This window comes from Rhinopithecus bieti, unplaced genomic scaffold (genome assembly GCF_001698545.2).
Source record: "Rhinopithecus bieti isolate Rb0 unplaced genomic scaffold, ASM169854v2 scaffold_21649, whole genome shotgun sequence".
In the NCBI taxonomy this organism is placed as follows: Eukaryota; Metazoa; Chordata; class Mammalia; order Primates; family Cercopithecidae; genus Rhinopithecus; species Rhinopithecus bieti.
Genome location: NW_016811584.1, coordinates 3,254,154 through 3,273,554, shown reverse-complemented (window position 1 = coordinate 3,273,554; position 19,401 = coordinate 3,254,154). Strand labels below are relative to the sequence as shown.

Sequence of the window (19,401 nt, the reverse complement as noted above, 5' to 3'; positions counted from 1 at the left end):
TGCACTGACTGAAAGTGGGGAAGACCCAGCCATGGCTGCTATGGACTAAACCAACCCTCTGGAGCATCACTAGACTCTAACTCATTCAGCCTGGACATGAGGACAATGACTTTATTGAATAACAACATTGTGCTCAGTATCAGACATTTTCTTTGTTCAGCTATCCATCCTGTACCCACATATCTATTCATCTTGTATCCATCCATCTTCCACCTTTGCTCAATCCAGCCATCCATCCTGAACCACATATGCATTTGTCTACCTATCTATCCTGCATTCACCAATCCATCCAACCTTCATCTCTGCATTAACCAGATATCCTCCCATCCATCCATCCAACCATTCAGCCATCTATCCATCCTGCAGACCTAAACCATGTGTGCACTGGCACATGAATCAATTCATGCAAAAATCTATCCTGCATCTACCCACCCATCCATTTTCCATTCTTGCATTATCCAGGCATCCTCTCATCCATCAATCCATCCAATCTATACCTAAGACCTACTTCATGCAAGCACTGTGCTAAAGTCTGGGGATAGAACAGGCAATTAAGACAAAGTCCCTAGTGGAAGACACAGACGTGCAATCACAACACAATATGACATGGTGAGCTGAGTGCACAGGTGCTCCTTCTCTCCTAGGAGGGAAAGACTTTCGGAGCTGCCATTTATTTTTCTCTCGGTGTTTTCATATCCCCGACAACCCAAAACATGGAGTTTTCTAAAACACTGTTTGGCCACTCTATTCTGGGAAGAGATCAGTGCTGGGAGAAAGGAATGCAACTTCATGGCTAAGAAGGGATTTCAGGGGTGGAACATGCCACAGCATCAGATTCTGGGTGTTTCCTGAGGGACAGGCTATATCTATTAACCGAGCCATGTTCACAACTTCCGAATGGGACCCATTTTCTCAAGTCTTAGGAGGACCTGCCCACCCCTAGGCAGGGTCCAGCTCCTACAACAGAGGGAGATAATTTGGGGTTATGAAGCCTCAGCCATGGACTCTCCTCTCTTGGTTCTTCACGCCATTTCCCTTGATGACCTCATTCAGGCCCCAAACCTTCAATATTAGCATCTGCTGATGGCTCCAGTGGTACAGCTTCAGGCCAGACTTCCCTCAGCGACACCTTGACCTCTGCACTTGCAGGCCTCACAGGCAACCTGAACTTAACACATGAAAAATGGAGCCCTTGGTATATTCCCCAAACCTGCCCTTGTCCCTCTTCAGAATATACTACCTCTGTATATACTTCAGAATATACTACCTTTGGTTTTGGTTTTGTTTTTTTGAGACAGGGTTTCACTCCGTCACCCAGGATGGAGTGCAGTGGCATGATCTTGGCTCCCTGCAGCCTCTGCCCCCTGGGCTCAGGTGATCTTCTCACCTCAGCCTCCTGTGTAGCTGGAACTATAGGCATGCGCCACCATGCTTGGCTAATTTTTTTAAAAAACTTTTTGTACAGATGGGGTTTTGCCGTGTTGCCCAGGCTGGTCTCAAACTCCTGCACTCATGCAATCCACCCACCTTGGCCTCCCAAAGTGCGAGCCACCATGCCCAGCCAGGAAAAAACTACCTTTATCCATCCAGGACCTCAAGTGCTGGAAGTCACCTGTGACTCCTTCCCTTTCCCCAGCCCCCATTTCCAATTTGCCTGTACATCCTGTCCATTCTTTCTCAAATCTCTTGTTTCCATTGCTACCACCCTAGTCTACATCACCATCATCTCCAAGGCACGATAGTTCCCAAATGGGTTCCTCTGTTCCATCTGGGCTCTCCTACAATTCCTCAGTGGTCCTATTATACTTAGAAAAACCCCTGACTCTTTTCCATAACCTATAAGGTCCTACAGGTCTAGTCCAGCATTTTTCAAAGTGGTTCTTGGGAGTCCAGGAGGTCAAACTACTTTCCTAATACTCAATGTTACTTGCCTCTTCACTTACATTCTTTCAAAAGTGCATTGTTTTTCAGAGGCTATAAAATGTGGGATGATCTCCTCATTCTTGGCTACTGGAATGAGTGCTTGTACATTTATTGCATTTTAGAATCTTCTGAGTTTTCATTTATTTTCTTTTATTTGTATTTAAATAGAGATGGGGTCTTGCTATGTTGACCAGGCTAGTCTTGAACTCCTAGTCTCAAGCAAGCCTCTCATCTTGGCCTCCCAAAGTGCTGGAATTACAGGCATGAACCACCACACCTGGCCTGAGTTTTAATTTCTAATATGGTAAATATTAATAATAAATATAACCCCTGTACATAAAAACTCTTTGGGTTCCGCAATAATTTTTAAGAGTATAAGGAAGATAGGTTCCATGATGGCCAAATAAGAATAGCTCTGGTCTGCAGCATCCAGTGTGATCGATGCAGAAGACGGGTAATTTCTGCATTTCCAACTGATGTACCTGGTTCATCTCACGGGACTGGTTGGACAGTGGGTGCAGCCCACGGAGGGTGAGCCAAAGCAGGGCAGGACATCGCCTCATCTGGGAAGCACAAGGGGTGGGGGTATTTCCCTTTCCTAGCCAAGGGAAGCCATGATAGACTGTACCTGGAAAAATGGGACATTTCCGCCCAAATACTGCACTTTTCCCAAGGTCTTAGCAACCGGCAGACAAGGATATTCTCTCTCGTGCCTGGCTCGGCAGGTTCCAGACCCACAGAGCCCTCCTCACTGCTAGCACAGCAGTCTGAGATCGAATTGCAAGGTGGCAGCCTGGCTGGGGGAGGGGCGTCCACCATTGCTGAGGCTTAAGTAGGTAAACAAAGCAGCCCAGAAACTCGAACTGGGCGAAGGCCACTGCAGCTCAGCAAGGCCAGCTGCCTCTAGACTCCACTTGTGTGGGCAGGGCTTAGCTGAACAAAAGGCAGCAGACAACTTCTGCAGACTTAAATGTCCCTGTCTGACAGCTCTGAAGAGAGCAGTGGTTCTCCCAGCATGGCGTTTGACCTCCGAGAATGGACAGACTGCTTCCTCAAGTGGGTCCCTGACCCCCGTGTAGCCTACCTGAGAGACACCTCCCAGTAGGGGCCAACTGACACCTCATACAGCCGGGTGCCCCTCTGAGATGAAGCTTCCAGAGGAAGGATCAGGCAGCAATATTTGCTGTTCTGCAGCCTCCACTGGTGATACCCAGGCAAACAGGGTCTGGAGTGGACCTCCAGCAAACTCCAACAGACCTGCAGCTGAGGGACCTGACTGTCAGAAGGAAAACTAACAAACAGAAAGGAATAGCATCAATATCAACAAAAAGGACATCTACACCAAAATCCCACCTGTAGGTCACCAACATCAAAGACCAAAGGTAGATACAACTACACAGATGGAGAGAAACCAGAGCAGAAAAGCTGAAAATTCTAAAAACCAGAGCACTTCTTCTCCTCCAAAGGATCACAGCTCCTTGCCAGCAACAGAACAAAGCTGGATGGAGAATGATTTTGATGAGTTGACAGAAGTAGGCTTCAGAAGGTCAGTAATAACAAACTTCTCCAAGCTAAAGGAGCATGTTTGAGTCCATCACAAGGAAGCTAAAAATCTTGAAAAAAGGTTAGACAAATGGCGAACTAGAATAAACAGTGTAAAGAAGACCTTAAATGACCTGATGGAACTGAAAACCATGGCATGAGAACTTCGTGACACATGCACAAGCTTCAATAGTCGATTTGATCAAGTGAAAGAAAGATCCATGCTGGAAAGGATGTGGAGAAATAGGAATGCGTTTACACTGTTGGTGGGAGTGTAAATTAGTTCAACCATTGTGGAAGACAGTGTGGCAATTCCTGAAGGATCTAGAATTAGAAATACCATTTGACCCAGCCATCCCATTATTAGGTGTATACCCAAAGGATTATAAATCATGCTACTATAAGACACACGCACACGTATGTTTATTGCAGCACTATTCACAATAGCAAAGACTTGGAACCAACCCAAATGTCCATCAATGATAGACTGGATTAAGAAAATGTGGTACATAGATATCGTGGAATACTATGTAGCCATAAAAAGGATGAGTTCACATCCTTTGCAGGGACATGGATGAAGCTGGAAACCATCATTCTCAGCAAACCATCACAAGGACAGAAAACCAAACACTGCATGTTCTCACTCACAGGTGGGAAGTGAACAATGAGAACACTTGGATACAGGGCAGGGAACATCACACAACGAGGCCTGTTGTGGGGTGGAGGGCTAGGGGAGGGATAGCATTAGGAGAAATACCTAATGTAAACGACGAGTTGATGGGTGCAGCACACCAACATGGCACATGCATACTTATATATCAAACCTGCATTCTGTGCACATGCACCCTAGAACTTAAAGTATATTAAAAAAAAAAAAAAAGAGTATAAGGGGTCCTAGCCGGGCGCGGTGGCTCACACCTCTAATCCCAGCACTTTGGGAGGCTGAGGTGGACAGATCACGAGGTCAGGAGTTCGAGACCAGCCTGACCAACATGGTGAAACCCCATCTCTACTAAAAACAAAAAATTAGCCAGGCATGGTGGTGGGCACCTGTAATCCCAGCTACTCAAGAGGCTGAGGCAGAAGAATCGCTTAAACCTGGGAGACGGAGGTTGCAGTTTGCCGAGATCATGCCACTGCACTCTAGACTGGGCAACAGAGTAAGGCTCCATTCAAAAAAAAAAGAGTATAAGGGGTCCTAAGATTTTTTTTTTTAATTGAGTATCTCTGATTTAGCCCCTGCCTCCCTTTCTAACTCCATCTTGACCATTCTCTTATTCTTGGGCCTCCAGCTATCCCAGCCTCCTTTGTCTTGAATATGCATGTTTTTCCACCTCTGCATATGCTGTCCCTCAAAGAGGCTTATCAAAGCCACCCTGTATTCAATCACTACACCATCTTCATTTCCGCTATAAAACTCATGACCACTGGTAATTCATTGTTTACTTGTTATTGTCTGCCTCCCCGCACTGGACTGTGTCTGCCCAGGGACCTTCTTGTCTTTATTGACCACTGTGCCAGCACAGTGCCCGAAGTGTTGCAGGCACTGCAAAGACACTTGTTAAATATATACAGAAGAGGACAAGGAGTCAATGAGTAGGTGAAGGAGGGAATACATGCAGGGAGCTGGTACTCGCCCCCAGGCCTCTGGGGAGGGTAGTTGTGTCGCTGCTGCAACCACGTTACCTGCTGGGGCACCTTGAAGCGGACATAGGAGCAGAGCTGAAGCATTTCACTCATCTCTTCTGGGGTAGACGGGATCAAGGGAATCTTCTCCACAGCGGCAGAGTCCTGCAGTTCTTTGAGCCGTTGTACGAATTGATTGTCAGTTGAGTACTGCAGGCCTGTGGGATTCAAACCCAAATGGCTTGATGATACATCCACCTTCTTACCAACCCCCATTTTATATAGGGAACTTCCGATAGCAGCCCAGAGTTAATATATTTCAGGTTTACTTCATGAGTAGATTTCTTTTTTGTTGGTACTGCCATCCTTGCTCAAATCAAAACCACACTGAGAAACACACAAAAAAATTCTTCCACATATTTCAGGGACTGGTTACTCACACTGTGGTCCATGGACCAGGAGCATCAAAAGCCCACAAGAAATGCAGATGCTGCCCCTCCCTGGCCCTCCTGAACCAGAATTTGCATTCTCACAAGTTGCCAGGGGATTCATATGTATGATAGAATTTAAGGAGGGTTAGCCTAGAAGACAACTTGCCTGATTACATTTGATTGTTGACAGGAAATGTGAGGAAATACATGACCGGAAGAAAACATAGGGCTGGCATGAATGACACTCCTTCCCTTGGCCTGGACCCACATGGTACTCTCTTATTTGGGGTCAATGACAAAACACAGGGGGACTGGGAGGCTTCCGAGCTGTCCATTGCTTTAGGGCAGCAACCCTGCTGCCTTCTCCACACTTGCTCTTCCTCTAGGAGAGCAAAATTGAGATTGCTTATTATCTCCCATCACCTCAGGGCATGACATGAGAGTCCACAGAAGCTGATGCTATGTATGCAAGAGGGCAAAACTAATTTTCACTTCCAGCATGGAACAAATTTTTAGACATTTAGCTTAGCCAAATAATTAGTTTTTTTGTTTTGTTTTGTTTTTTTTAACTTTGTTCTGGAATACATGTGCAGAACATGCAGGTCTGTTACATAGGTATACATGTGATATGGTGGTTTGCTGCACCTATCAACCTGTCATCTAGGTTTTAAGCCCCAGACGCATTCGGCATTTGTCCTAACGCTCTCCCTCCCTATGACCCCCATACTCTGACAGGCTCCGGTGTGTGATGTTCCCCTTTCTGTGTCCATGTGTTCTCATTGTTCAACTCCCACTTATGAGTGAGAACATGTGGTGTTTGGTTTTCTGTTCCTGTGTTAGTCTGCTGAGAATGATGCTTCCAGCTTCATCCATGTCCTTGCAAAGGACATGAAATCATTCTTTTTTATGGCTACATAGTATTCCATGGTGTATATGTGCCACATTTTCTTTATCCAGTTTATCATTGATGGGCATTTGGGTTGGTTCCAAGTCTTTGCTATTGTAAATAGTGCTGCAATAAACATACATGTGCATGTTAGATTTTTTTTTTTAATTTTATATTTTTGTAGAGATGGGGGTCTCCCCTAGGCTGGTCTTGAACTCCTGGCCTCAAGCAATCCTCACCTCTCAGCCTCCCAAAGTGTTAGGTTTACAGGTGTGAGCTATCTCACCCAGCAAAATCTAGCAAAGAGCTAGATTTTACAAAGAAAGTCAGTAGCATCAATAATATTGGTTGTGATGCAGAAATCCACACTTTATAAATCTATGTCCAGCAAATCCTTTAAATCTAACATGAGTATGATGTATGGCTTTCATGATGCCATGAAGCAGATGACATTATCTATTTCCTCTCTCTTCAAAACTAAACCTAGGTTAGATGTCACTTGGTATCCTGGACTGGATCCCAGAATAGAAAAAGGACATTAGTTGAAAAACATTAGGAAATCCAAATAAAGCCTGGAATTTAGTTACCAGTAATATACTAATGTTGGTTTCTTAGTTGTGACAAATTTACTGTGCTAATATGAGCTATTACTGGGGAAACTGAGTAAAGGTTATATGGGGCTCTCTATACTATCTCTGCAACTTTTCTGTAAATTTACAATTATTTCAACATTTTTAGAAAGTTTATTTTAAAACTCTTGGTAGAATATAATCTTGAATTTATTTCTACTTTTTAGTTTTCACATACAAACTTAATTTTAAATTTCCAATTGAAATTCGGATGTAAATTTTTTCTCTGAGCAAATGAACCTATACTTGAAAAGTCAGTTAGATTTCACTTCCTGTAAGTGATTTAAAATCTAAAACCTTCCATGGATGCTGTTCCTTCAATTCTCAAACTTATTATTATAAGATCAAATTATTTCAGATATGATACTTGAAAAAAAAAGAAGACTCTTTAGTGTCTTGTCTTCAATTTCAATGTCCTTAACATATCAAAAATGATTAGCTTTCAGAGTGGCAGAAGGATTTTAAAGGTCAATTTAGTTAAGTTTCAGTAAAAGTCATTAAATGTTCAATTCATAGCTGGATTCTAGTTGAATCATACAGAGGAAGTAGAAGATATGAGTCATAAAAAGGAGGTAGTAAATATGCAAGGACTTCCAAACATTACAGCTTGGGCTCCGGAGTCAGGCAGCCTGGGCTCTGTTCCTATTGTGGTTCTGGCACTAATGTAATTTCTTTGTGCCTCAATGTTCCCATTTATAAAAGAGGCATAATATCTTGACCTGGATGGTAACTGCATATGTAAAATGTCATTGAGATGTGCATTTAATTTGGACAATTTACTATGTATAAATAATACCCCAATAAAGCACCAAAGAGAGAGGGAGAGAGAGGCCGGGTGCAGTGGCTCACGCCTATTCCCAGCACTTTGGGAGGTGGAGGCAGGCTGATCACCTGAGGTCAGGAGTTCAGGTGATTCAGGCCAACAGGATCCTGGCCAACAGGATTCAAATTTGACTGGCCAACATTGCGAAACCCCACCTCTGCTGAAAATACAAAAAGTTAGCTGGGCATAGTGGTACACGCCTGTAATCTCAGCTACTTGAGTGGCTGAGGCACAAGAATTGCTTGAACCTGGGAGGTCAAGGCTGCAGTGAGCCGTGATCGCACCACTGCACTCCAGTCTGGGCAACAGACTCTGTCTCAAAAAAAAAGAAGAGACAGAGAGAAAGGGAGAGAGGGAGATAGAGGAGAAAGAGAGAAAATATGATTTTTATCTATTATATATTATAAATACAAGTCTGAAGACTTATAGAAGAAAATAAATTCAAAATCCAACTTCAAATGGTAATATCTAAGAACATGTTACATTTCACATTGACATATGTACATGTAATAACAGAGGAATTAAAGTTTGATTTTTTAAAGATCTTATTATAATAAATAAACATCTCTCAATTTTTACCAAAAAAGGGGAGGGCATAATTATAGTACCTTTACCTCTCAGGGCTACTGCAAGAATTAAATTCATATCAACAGCTTAGGTTGTAAGAGCCCAATAAATGTTGGATGTTAATGGTAACATTATATTTCAAAGTATGTGCTGCAAAGCACTATATACATTTTAATCAACCACCTCAAATTCCGTTTTTGTTTTTTTTTTATTCTAAAGGTTTACAGGCATGAGCCACTGTGCCTGGCTCCACCTCAAATTCTTGGTGTAAAAAGGCTGGCTCTATATTTTCAAAATCAGTCTGGTTATGATTATGATTATATAAGTATTCATTGGTTAGAGTTATCAGTAAAACACTGCATATCTCTCAAGCATACATCAAAAAGATGATTCTAAAAAATAGTCATAGCAGACACTAGCAATTTGTTTCCTCAGGGATTCATCCCTGCGGAGGGATGTTTCAGCCTCATAACTTACCAGCAGGACACACAAGACACAGGCTGGAGACATCCGATGGGTAGTAAGCAGCATATACCCCAGCCACCTGGCCACCCATGGAGGTGCCTACCAGGTGGAAAGGTTTTTTGTTCAGCTTCAGGCATTCTACAAACTAGGAAGGGAAATGAGAAAGCGGCTTGGTTACACAGCTGTAGACAATGGCAATGGTGATTACAGCATAGAAGCCCCCTGGACTTCCTATGGACAACTGAAAATGACTACTGTTTAAAGAGAGTCTGAAACTCTACTGGATCCGTTATAAGATGAGCCCTGTGGCATGCATGGACTTCTCTTTATCAGGCACAAGAGATTGAGAGGTCATTTATAAATATAAAATCAACAGGGATTCTACTAGTTAATGAGTCAGCAAACTTTTCCTTCTTTTCTTTTGTTCTGAGATAGGGTCTCACACTGTCACCCAGGTTGCAGTGCAGTGGTGTGATCATGGCTCAGTGCAGACTTGACCTCTGGGGCTCAGGTGATCCTCCCATCTCAGCCTCTCGAGTAGCTAGAACTACAGGCATGCACCACCACATCTGGCTTTTTTTTTTTTTTTTTTTTTGTAGAAATGAGGTTTCATCATATTGCCCAGGCTGATGAAGTTTTCTATAAAGGTCCAGAGAGTAAATATTTTCTGCTTTGAGAGCCATATGATCTGTTGCAACTATTCAACTCTGCTGTTGCAGACAAAAGCAGTCAAAGGCAATATGTATTAAATAAATGAATGAGTGTGACTGTGTTCCAATAAAATTTAGTTTACAAGAATAGGTACAAGCTAAACATAGCTCATGGGCTGTAGCTTGAGGGCTCCTGCCATAATTTAAAGCTCTTCTCATCCATCTGACCATCTATTCATACAACTACCCATTCATTTGTCTATTCAACCATCCATCCATCCAACCATCCATCCATCTATCCATCCAGTCATCCAATCAGCCATCTACCCAACTACCCACCATTCTAAAAAATATTTATTGAATATCTATTATGTACAGGAAACTATGATTAGATGCTGAAAACACAGCAAAGAGCTAAAAAGACAAGGTTCCTGACCTAATTTAAAAAACAGTTTAATGGAGGAGGCAGATATTAAATATCCTCATTTGGGGGAAAATACTTAAGGTCAACCTGAAACTTACAGGCTACCCCATTCTGAAATGGCTCTTAAACTCCCATGATCTTGAAAGCTTAGCCAGAGAAGGCTAGAGATAGATTCTAAAATAGGTGCTAGCAATAGATGCTAAAGTAGGTTATAATGTGAAGAACACCCTCCCCAGCTAGGCAGAGGGGCTATTACTGTTATCATATAGCTGGTAAGCAGAAAAAGAGATCCCTAGGAAGGGAACTGGTTTTAAGAAATTCTAAACCCCTTTTCAAAGAGTTAAGAAAATGCTCAGATTGTATTTAGTTACAAACAACTGCAATAGGCTTAGAGGTGAACAGTGTGTAATAAGCCCTGGCCCTCCACTGCCAACTGGAGACATCATCAGGTTGCCATTTGGCTTGCCATCACTTTTAGACAGAATGTAATGAGACTGGTCATGAGGTAGCACGGGACTCCCTTCCCTGCTCTCCAGACTTGGACAGGCAATGGTGGCTGAGACAGTCTGGGCAATCTTTGGTAGAGCCTCCTGCTTACCTGGTGTATCCTTTTGACTTGCCCATCTATGGACAGGTCATCCAGGGAGGAGCGGGTGGTGCCCTCATGTCCTGGCATGTCCACGCAGACCAAGTGCAGGTTCTTTGGAAGGAACTGAGGACACACAGACCTGGAGAGTCAGTATGTGGTGTGCAAAACATGTCTCCCCATTTTCTTGGGAGGTTACCCCACATACAGTGACCCAGACAGTCATCCCTGGGGATATATGGGTCTTGGCCACTCAGTGTTTTACCCCAGTAATGTGAATAAGCGTTGCCAGTAGCCTCATCAGGAGCAGAAGCCCACAAAGACTAATACATAAATGGAAGCAGGCTCAGGAGATGCCTGTAAAAAGGGGACAAAGTTGGGGTAGTAGGCTTAAGTCTCTTGCTTTTTCTTCACACCAGTTGACACGTACTACCTCGTCTTTCCCTCACCCCTTCCACACTTACTCCAGCCATGCAGCTGCTGACTTGGAACTGGAAGGGATGGTTCTGTTCTCTCATATCCTAGCCAGCTCCAGAGCCAACAGGAGCAATGTTTTCCCCAAGAACCACGTCTGATCACCCCAATTCTGGTTTGCTTCGTTTCTTTTTACATTGAGGTCTAATTCTTGAAATTATTATTATCCTAAAATACCTTCTTCCATTTAGATATGTACCACTTTTAACCAGGAAACTGAGAAACATAAGTTACCAACAAACAAACATCCAGTTATAAGAAAGATACTTATCTGAGGAGGGGACAGGAAGTTCATCAAGGCATGAAGATGACTGTCCTCACAGTGGAATTTGGAAATAGGAACAACTAACTAGAGGGTATGTGAGTCTTTACCTCCTGGTGTAGATGATACTTGGGATCTCTCAGGTATGGTCTTGCCTGAGGTGGGAGCCAGGGATGCTTCCTGCCCAAGACTTCTGCCAGCCCCAACCTTCACCTGATCACTCTTACCAAGGGCAGCAAGTTGCCACACCCAAGTAAAGCAAGACAAAAAGTGAACTTGGACAACTCTTCCAGAAAGCTGCCAGATCAAGACTGCTTCTCTAAATGGCAAAGGAAAAGAAAAAAGCAGATGCAGAAGAGGGAGTGGGAAGGAAAGGAAAAGAAGGAGTGAAGGAAGAAGATGGAGGGGAAGGAAGAGAAGAAACTTGGGAGTACACGAAAAGACTTTTAAAAGCCCAACTCTGAATTCACAGCAGTTCTGAGATGCAGCTGTGTCAGAAGCCTCCCCAAAGAAATATCCATGAAGTAAAAAGATTTCTAAGCCATAGATTTTATATATAATATTCAACTCAATAATTTTTTTCTGACAAAAGAATGAGTAATATATTGTATTAGTTTGTTAGTTTGTTTTGAGATAGGGTCTCACTCCTGTCACCCAGGCTGGAGTGTGGTATAGCACAATCTTGGTTCATTGCAGCCTTGACTTCCCAGGCTCAGGTGATTCTCCCATCTCAGTCTCCAAAGTAGCTGGGACTACAGGTGCATGCCACCATGCCTGGCCAATTTTTTTTTTTTGTATTTTTTGTAGAGATGGTGTCTCCCTGTGTTGCCCAGGCTGGTCTCAAACTCCTGGGCTCAAGTCATCTGCCCACCTTGGCCTCCCCAAAGTGCTGAGATTACAGTTGTGAGCCACTATGCCAGACCACACTGCATTAGTTCTAATATGACTTGAACCACCACAGTTCTGAGTTCCCTTTGCTTTCTACCATTGTTGATGACATCATGTCCTAGTGGAAACCCTTTTCTTCTTCCCTTTTTTTTGAGACAGTCTTATTCTGTTGCCCAGGCTAAGTGCAGTGGCATGATCATGGCTCACTGAAGGCTTGACCCCCCCAGGCTCAAGCAATCTTCCCACCTCAGCCTCCTGAGTAGCCGGAACTACAGGCACGCACCACCACACCTGGCTAGTTTTTCATTTTTTGTAGAGACAGGGTTTCTTTATGTTGTCCAGGCTGGTTTTGAACTCCTGGACTCAAGCAGTCCTCCTGCCTCAGCCTCCCAAAGTGTGGGATTACAGGCATGAGCCACTGCACCCAACTCCCTTTTCTTATGAGAGAGAAGAATCAAGAATTGCACCTTGACCACACTGAGCCACATATCCTTGTGGGCAGAGAATCCGTGGAGCATGAGGATGGAGGGTTTGTGCCCAGGCCTGCCCCGGAAGGAATAACAGAACTGATAGTCTTCATGGTGAACATAGCGGACTTGCATGCCCAATGTCCTCCGCCAGTACCTGGAGAGGGTGGGAAATAAAGACAAATCAAAATCAGTAAGCTCTAGATGAGTGGCTTCAAGAAGGGCACAGATCCTCCCTATAGGTCTTACTTAGTGATAACACAAACACTTCTCCAACCCTTGCCCTCCATCAGTTTCTAGAGTCCTCCTGAGCTTTACCCTCAAGGAATACGAAGCCAAACCATTCCAGAGAACACCTTAAATGAACTATTTTGGTATATATTTTACTAATCACTCTAGGAAGGGAAATGCGGTGTTTTCTTAAGAAGCATGCCACACATAATAACCTTTTGATAATATGTCTTTCTAGAGACTTTGAGAGTGATAACTTATTTCTTGAGAACCATCTGCACTGGTCCTCTGGCTTTGTTCCTCATAACATATGGCAGCTGGTTGAAAGCTCAGCTTCTGCTGGTTACATAAGACTTGGCAGTGCTAAACTTTGGCCCAAAATCGATTTCAATATGAAATTATCATCTAAACAAATTGAACTCTCTGCATGGTGAATCCCTCCAAGATGAGAGATAATTAATTTAATCAGAGATGCACTTTGTAAGATACTTCACACTAAAGAAGTAGCCAAGTCTTGCAAAAGCAAATAACCTAAACTGACTGGTCTTAACTCTTTATGTAAAATAAGCAGAGAGGCAGAGAAGGAGAGAAGATATATATTCATATTTACTTTTATCTGCATACAAAAAATGTGGGAGCATACATAATGTTTTTTTTTTTTGTTTGGTCGGGTTTTTTGTTTGTTTGTTTGTTTTTCAGGATAGAGTCTCGCTCTGTCACCCAGGCTGGGGCAATCTCAGCTCACTGCAACCTCCACCTCCCGGGTTCAAGCAATTCTTGTGCCTCAGTTTGCTGAGTATCTAGGGTTACAGGCACACACCACCATGCCTGCCTAATTTTTGTATTTTTAGTAGAGACAGGGTTTCGCCATGTTGGCCAGGCCAGTCTCAAACTCCTGGCCTCAAGTGATCTGCCCGCCTTGGCCTCCCAAAGTGCTGGGGTTACAGGCGTCCAGCTGGTTAAACTGCACCTGGTTGGTTTCTTTTGAAACCTTTTTAATGACTGCATTGCCACTCAAAACGTAAAGAACATAATAGCATTGGCTAGCTTAAAAGCTCTTCTTACAACAAGGTAAGCCTATTTCAAAATTCTAAATTATAACATGACTTTGTTCATCCATTCACATCCCTTCTCATTCACTTATTGACTTTGAACGTCCCCTCCAAAACTCATGTTTAAATTTAATTGCCATTGTGAGGTGAGACTGTTAAGAGGTAATTAGGCCCTGACAGTTTTGCCTTCATAAATAGATTAATGCCATTATTGAGGGAGTAGTTTCCTGGTAAAAGTGAGTCTGGCCCCCTCTTGCCTCTGGCTCACTCTTATAATCTCTTGTCCTTCTACCTTCCACCATGGGATGACACAGCAGGAAGGCCCTTGCCAGATATTGGTGCCATTCTCTTGGGCTTCCCAACCTCCAGAACCATAAGCCAAACAAATTTCTGTTCTTTATAAATTACCTAGTCTGTGGCATTCTGCTGTAGCAACACAAAATGGAATAAGACACTAACTATATAATCTTATGAGGAAATGCTTCATTCCACTAAGAATATGGCAAAGATTAAATGATGAGGTAATCCATGTACAAAGTTTTGTTCAATGCCCAGCACATGGTAAGTATTCAGTACATGATAGTTATTAATATTATGTAAAGATGATTTTGTCCTTCCAAATACATCATTTGCCAAAAATTAAAAGGAAAAATTAGGGGAAATATTTGCAATGAATATGACAGCTACAGATTGATATCCTTAAAAAATAAAAAGCTCACAAATTGATCTCAACCATGCTAAAATCCTAATTCAACACTAGGCAAAATAAATGAAAAGGTACCTTAGAGTAGAAAAGATATTAATGACTAACAAACATAAAAAACATGTTCAAGTTCACTAGTAATTAAAAATATGAATAGTGTACCAACATGGATGGAACTGAAGATCATTATGTTAAGTGAAGTAAGCCAGGCACAGAAAGACAAACATCACATGTTCTCACTTATTTATGGGATCTAAAAATCAAAACAATGGAACTCATGGGCATAGAAGTAGAAGGATGGTTACCAGAGGCTGAGATGAGTAGTTGGGGGTAAGGGGGATGGTTAATGGGTACAAAAAAAAAAAATAGAAAGAATGAATAAGACCTATTGATAACACAATACGGTGACTATAGTCAATAATAACTTATTTGTATATTTTTAAATAACTTAAAGAGTGTAACCGGATTGTTTGTAACTCAAAGGATAAACGCTTGAGGGGATGGATACCCCATTCTCCATGATGTGCTTATTTCACATGGCATACCTGTATCAAAACATCTTGTGTACCCCATATATACATACTATGTATCCCCCAACTTTTTAAATAAAAAATTAATAAAGAAAAAAATGAATACCCTTTATGAGCTTCTAAATTAGAAAAGTGGTGGGGTATTTTTTATTGAGATGGGGTCTTACTCTGTCACCTAGGCTGGAGTGCAGTGACACAATCAAGGTTCACTGCAGCCTTGTCCTGTGTCCAAGTGATCCTCCCACTTTGGTCTCCTGAATAGCTGAAATTACAGGTGAATATACCATGCCTGGCTAATTTTTTAATTTTTAAATTTTTTTGGTAGAGACTGGGTCTCCCTGTGTTGCCTGGGCTGGTCTTGAACTCAAGTGATCCTGCCACTGAGCCACTGCAGCTGGCGTGTGTGCGTGTGTGTGCGTGCCTACGTGCACACATGCATTTATATAATCAGTTACACAGTTCAGCCTTTCTAGAAAGCAATCTGGCATAAAATATCAAGAATCTTTGAAACCTCATGCCCCTTGTTGACCCAGTAATTATAGTTCCAAGAATAATCTGTCTCAAGGAAGTAAGTAGCAACCTTGAAAAGAATATTTTAAAGATGTTCCAGCCATGTTATGTGTTGTTTAAATTACAAAAAAATCAGTACTGGCCGGGTGCGGTGGCTCAAGCCTGTAATCCCAGCACTTTGGGAGGCCGAGACGGGCGGATCACGAGGTCAGGAGATCGAGACCATCCTGGCTAACACGGTGAAACCCCGTCTCTACTAAAAAATACAAAAAACTAGCCGGGCGAGGTGGCGGGCGCCTGTAGTCCCAGCTACTCGGGAGGCTGAGGCAGAAGAATGGCATAAACCCGGGAGGCGGAGCTTGCAGTGAGCCGAGATCCGGCCACTGCACTCCAGCCTGGGCGACAATGCCAGACTCCGTCTCAAAAAAAAAAAAAAAATTAGTACTAACCTTAGTGTCCATTAATAGGAAATATATTAAACTACCATATAGCTAGGTGATGTCATATTCTGCTATTATTTAAAATGGAGTTTTCAAAGAATATTCAGTAACACGGAAAAATATTTATGACATGATGTCAAGTGAAAAAACAGGATGCAATTTTATTTTAATACTGTTGATTCCAATTCTGTTAAAAAAAAAAACTATTAAGTATACACAGATGAAGTGGTGGGGGAGAGAGATGGGAAGAACAAAAGAAGCATTGAAGAAAATTATTCCAGGGGTTATGGGCAATTTACATTTTCTCTGTGTTACTTTTTTATTTTTAAATTATTTTTTATTTTTTATTTTTGGTACCGGGAGTGGGGCTCGAATGGGTTACGTTTTTATAATCATCAAATTCTCTATAACTCTCATACAAAGCACAGTGTGAGATCACGGAAGAGCTGAAAGGACCTGGTGTAAAATGTGAAACTTCAGCAGACTACTGGATACTCAACATACATCAGCTGGGAGCTGGAGAAGGTGTGCCAGGAGGTAGAGATGGCAGAGGCAAGGGCCTGGGGGAGAGTGAAGTATGACTTGAACCAGAGTGAAGAGACAAAGGGTTGGAAGGCAGCCAGACTGCCAGACTCAGGAATTGAGGGCTTCTTCATTACCAGACGGAGCTCTTTGGTACTACTTGATATTTTTCATTTAATTGGTACATCCACTGGACAAGTTTACCTAGGCTCCACAAACAAGGAGTCGGAAAACTAGTATTTTTTCTTTTCTTTTTTTTTTTTGAGACAGAGTTTCACTCTTGTTGCCCAGGTTGGAGTGCAGTGGCGCAATCTTAGCTCACTGCAACCTCCGCCTCCCGAGTTCACGTGATTCTCCTGCTTCAGCCTCCTGAATAGCTGGGATTGCAGGCATGCACCAACAGGCCCGGCTCATTTACTTTTTTATTTTTTTATTTTTTTGAGACGGAGTCTCGCTTTGTCGCCCAGGCTGGAGTGCAGTGACTGGATCTCAGCTCACTGCAAGCTCCCCCTCCCGGGTTTACGCCATTCTCCTGCCTCAGCCTCCTGAGTAGCTGGGACTGCAGGCGCCTGCCATCTTGCCCGGCTAGTTTTTTGTATTTTTTAGTAGAGACGGGGTTTCACCGTGTAGGCCAGGATGGTCTCGATCTCCTGATGTCGTGATCCACCCGTCTTGGCCTCCCAAAGTGCTGGGATTCCAGGCTTGAGCCACCGCGCCCGGCCTATTTTTTATTTTTTAGACGGAGTCTCACTCTGTCGCCCAGACTGGAATGCAGTGGCACTATCTTGGCTCACTGCAACCTCCACCTTTGGTGTTCAAGTGATTCTCCCACTTCAGCTTCCCAAGTAGCTGGGACTACAGGCGCGTGCCTCCANGCCATCTTGCCCGGCTAGTTTTTTGTATTTTTTAGTAGAGACGGGGTTTCACCGTGTAGGCCAGGATGGTCTCGATCTCCTGATGTCGTGATCCACCCGTCTTGGCCTCCCAAAGTGCTGGGATTCCAGGCTTGAGCCACCGCGCCCGGCCTATTTTTTATTTTTTAGACGGAGTCTCACTCTGTCGCCCAGACTGGAATGCAGTGGCACTATCTTGGCTCACTGCAACCTCCACCTTTGGTGTTCAAGTGATTCTCCCACTTCAGCTTCCCAAGTAGCTGGGACTACAGGCGCGTGCCACCACGCCTGGCTAATTTTTGTATTTGTAGTAGAGACGGGGTTTCACCATGTTGGCCAGGCTGGTCTCGAACTCCTGACCTTGTGATCTACCCACCTCGGCCTTCCAAAGTGCTGGGATTATAGGAATGGGCCTCTGCGCCCAGCCTCTAATTTTCGTATTTTTTAAAGTAGAGACAGGGCTTCTCTAGAAACCCTTTCAGTAGAGACATGTTGGCTAGGCTGGTCTCGAACTCCTGACCTCAGATGGTCTGCCTCAGCCTCCCAAAGTGCTGGTATCACAGGCATGAGTCATCACGCCCAGCCCAGAGAACTAATATTTTCAAATGATCCCCTCAACGAAAGAGTAGGAAGATGACGCTAAGATACCAGGCCAGCTGAAAAGTTCTGAAAGACCCATGGCCCAGATGGAAAAAAACAACTTCTTTGGTTTAATGATAATAGATAATAGAGAATAGATTACCTCTAATTCACAAAAGCAAAACCTTACAGAACAGAAACAGAGAAGAATTAAGGTGGGATGAATGAATGTCTCAGGAGAAAGGTCTTTTACAATCTCAATACACGAACCAAACTGCTCCTGTTTCAGGGACAGAAGTCATTGAAGGCTCTATTGATCTAAATAGAAAAGCTCCAAAGAGGACCTCCCCAGGATTCCTCTTTAATACTGTCTCCTGGAGTCCAGAGTCCTCATCCTATAAGTCTCTCTCTAGTTAACAGGAACCTCTGAAGAAAAGAACTTACAGATTTTTTTATACTGTGGTAAAATAGACATAACATAAACATTTACCATTTTAACAAGTGTACAATCAATGGCATTACACAACATTGCTAAACTACCATCACTGTCCATTTCTAGAACTTTTCATCATCCCAAATAGAAACTCTGTACCCATCAAACATTAACTCCTTATTTCCCCCAGTCCCCTAGCAACCTCTATTCTACTTTCTCTATGAGTTTGTCTATTCTGGGTAAAAGTGGAATCATACAAAATTTGTTCTTTTGTGTCTGGTTAGTTTCACTTAGCACAGCTGTTCTCAAGGTTCATCCATGTTGTATTAATAGCATGCATCAGATTGTCATTCCCTTTTAAGGCTGAATAATATTCTATTGTGTATATACCACATTTTGTTTATCCATTTGTCTGTTGGACATTTAGGTTATTTCTATCTTTTGGCTATTGTAAAGAATGCTGCTATGGACATTGGTGCACACATTGAGACCCTGCTTGCAATTCTTTGGGATTTACACTCATAAGTGGAATTGCTGGATGATATGTTAAATGTATAACTTTCTGGGAAGCCAACAAATTTGTGCATAGTCACTATACTATTTTACATTCCCAGCAGCAGTGCTTAGGGGGTTCCAATCTCTCCACATCCTCACCAATGCTTATTTTTCATTTTTTAAAGTTATGTATATCTTGCCACAACAAAAAGAAAGAAACCAGGCCAGGCATGGTGGCTCACAACTGTAATCCCAGCACGTTGGGAGGCTGAGGCGGATGGATCGCTTGAGCCCAGGAGTTCGAGCCTGTCTCTGTAAAAACCTGAAAAAATTAGCTGGCAAGGTGGCATGCACCTGTAGCCCCTGTTAC

The 19,401-nt window shown here is 43.0% G+C and overlaps 1 protein-coding gene across 2 annotated transcripts in view; it reads right to left on the bottom strand.

Moving 5' to 3' along the window:
• ABHD6 (abhydrolase domain containing 6, acylglycerol lipase) overlaps positions 1 to 19,401 on the bottom strand; it is a 51,958-nt gene that overhangs the window by 8,929 nt on the left and 23,628 nt on the right. For both annotated transcript variants that reach the window (XM_017894180.1, XM_017894179.1), the window contains 4 exons: positions 12,644 to 12,800; positions 10,565 to 10,678; positions 8,905 to 9,037; positions 5,152 to 5,309 (listed from right to left, as the gene is read on the bottom strand). In XM_017894180.1, the coding sequence (XP_017749669.1) occupies positions 5,152 to 5,309; positions 8,905 to 9,037; positions 10,565 to 10,678; positions 12,644 to 12,800 (562 nt within the window). The remainder of the gene's footprint in view (positions 1 to 5,151; positions 5,310 to 8,904; positions 9,038 to 10,564; positions 10,679 to 12,643; positions 12,801 to 19,401) is intronic.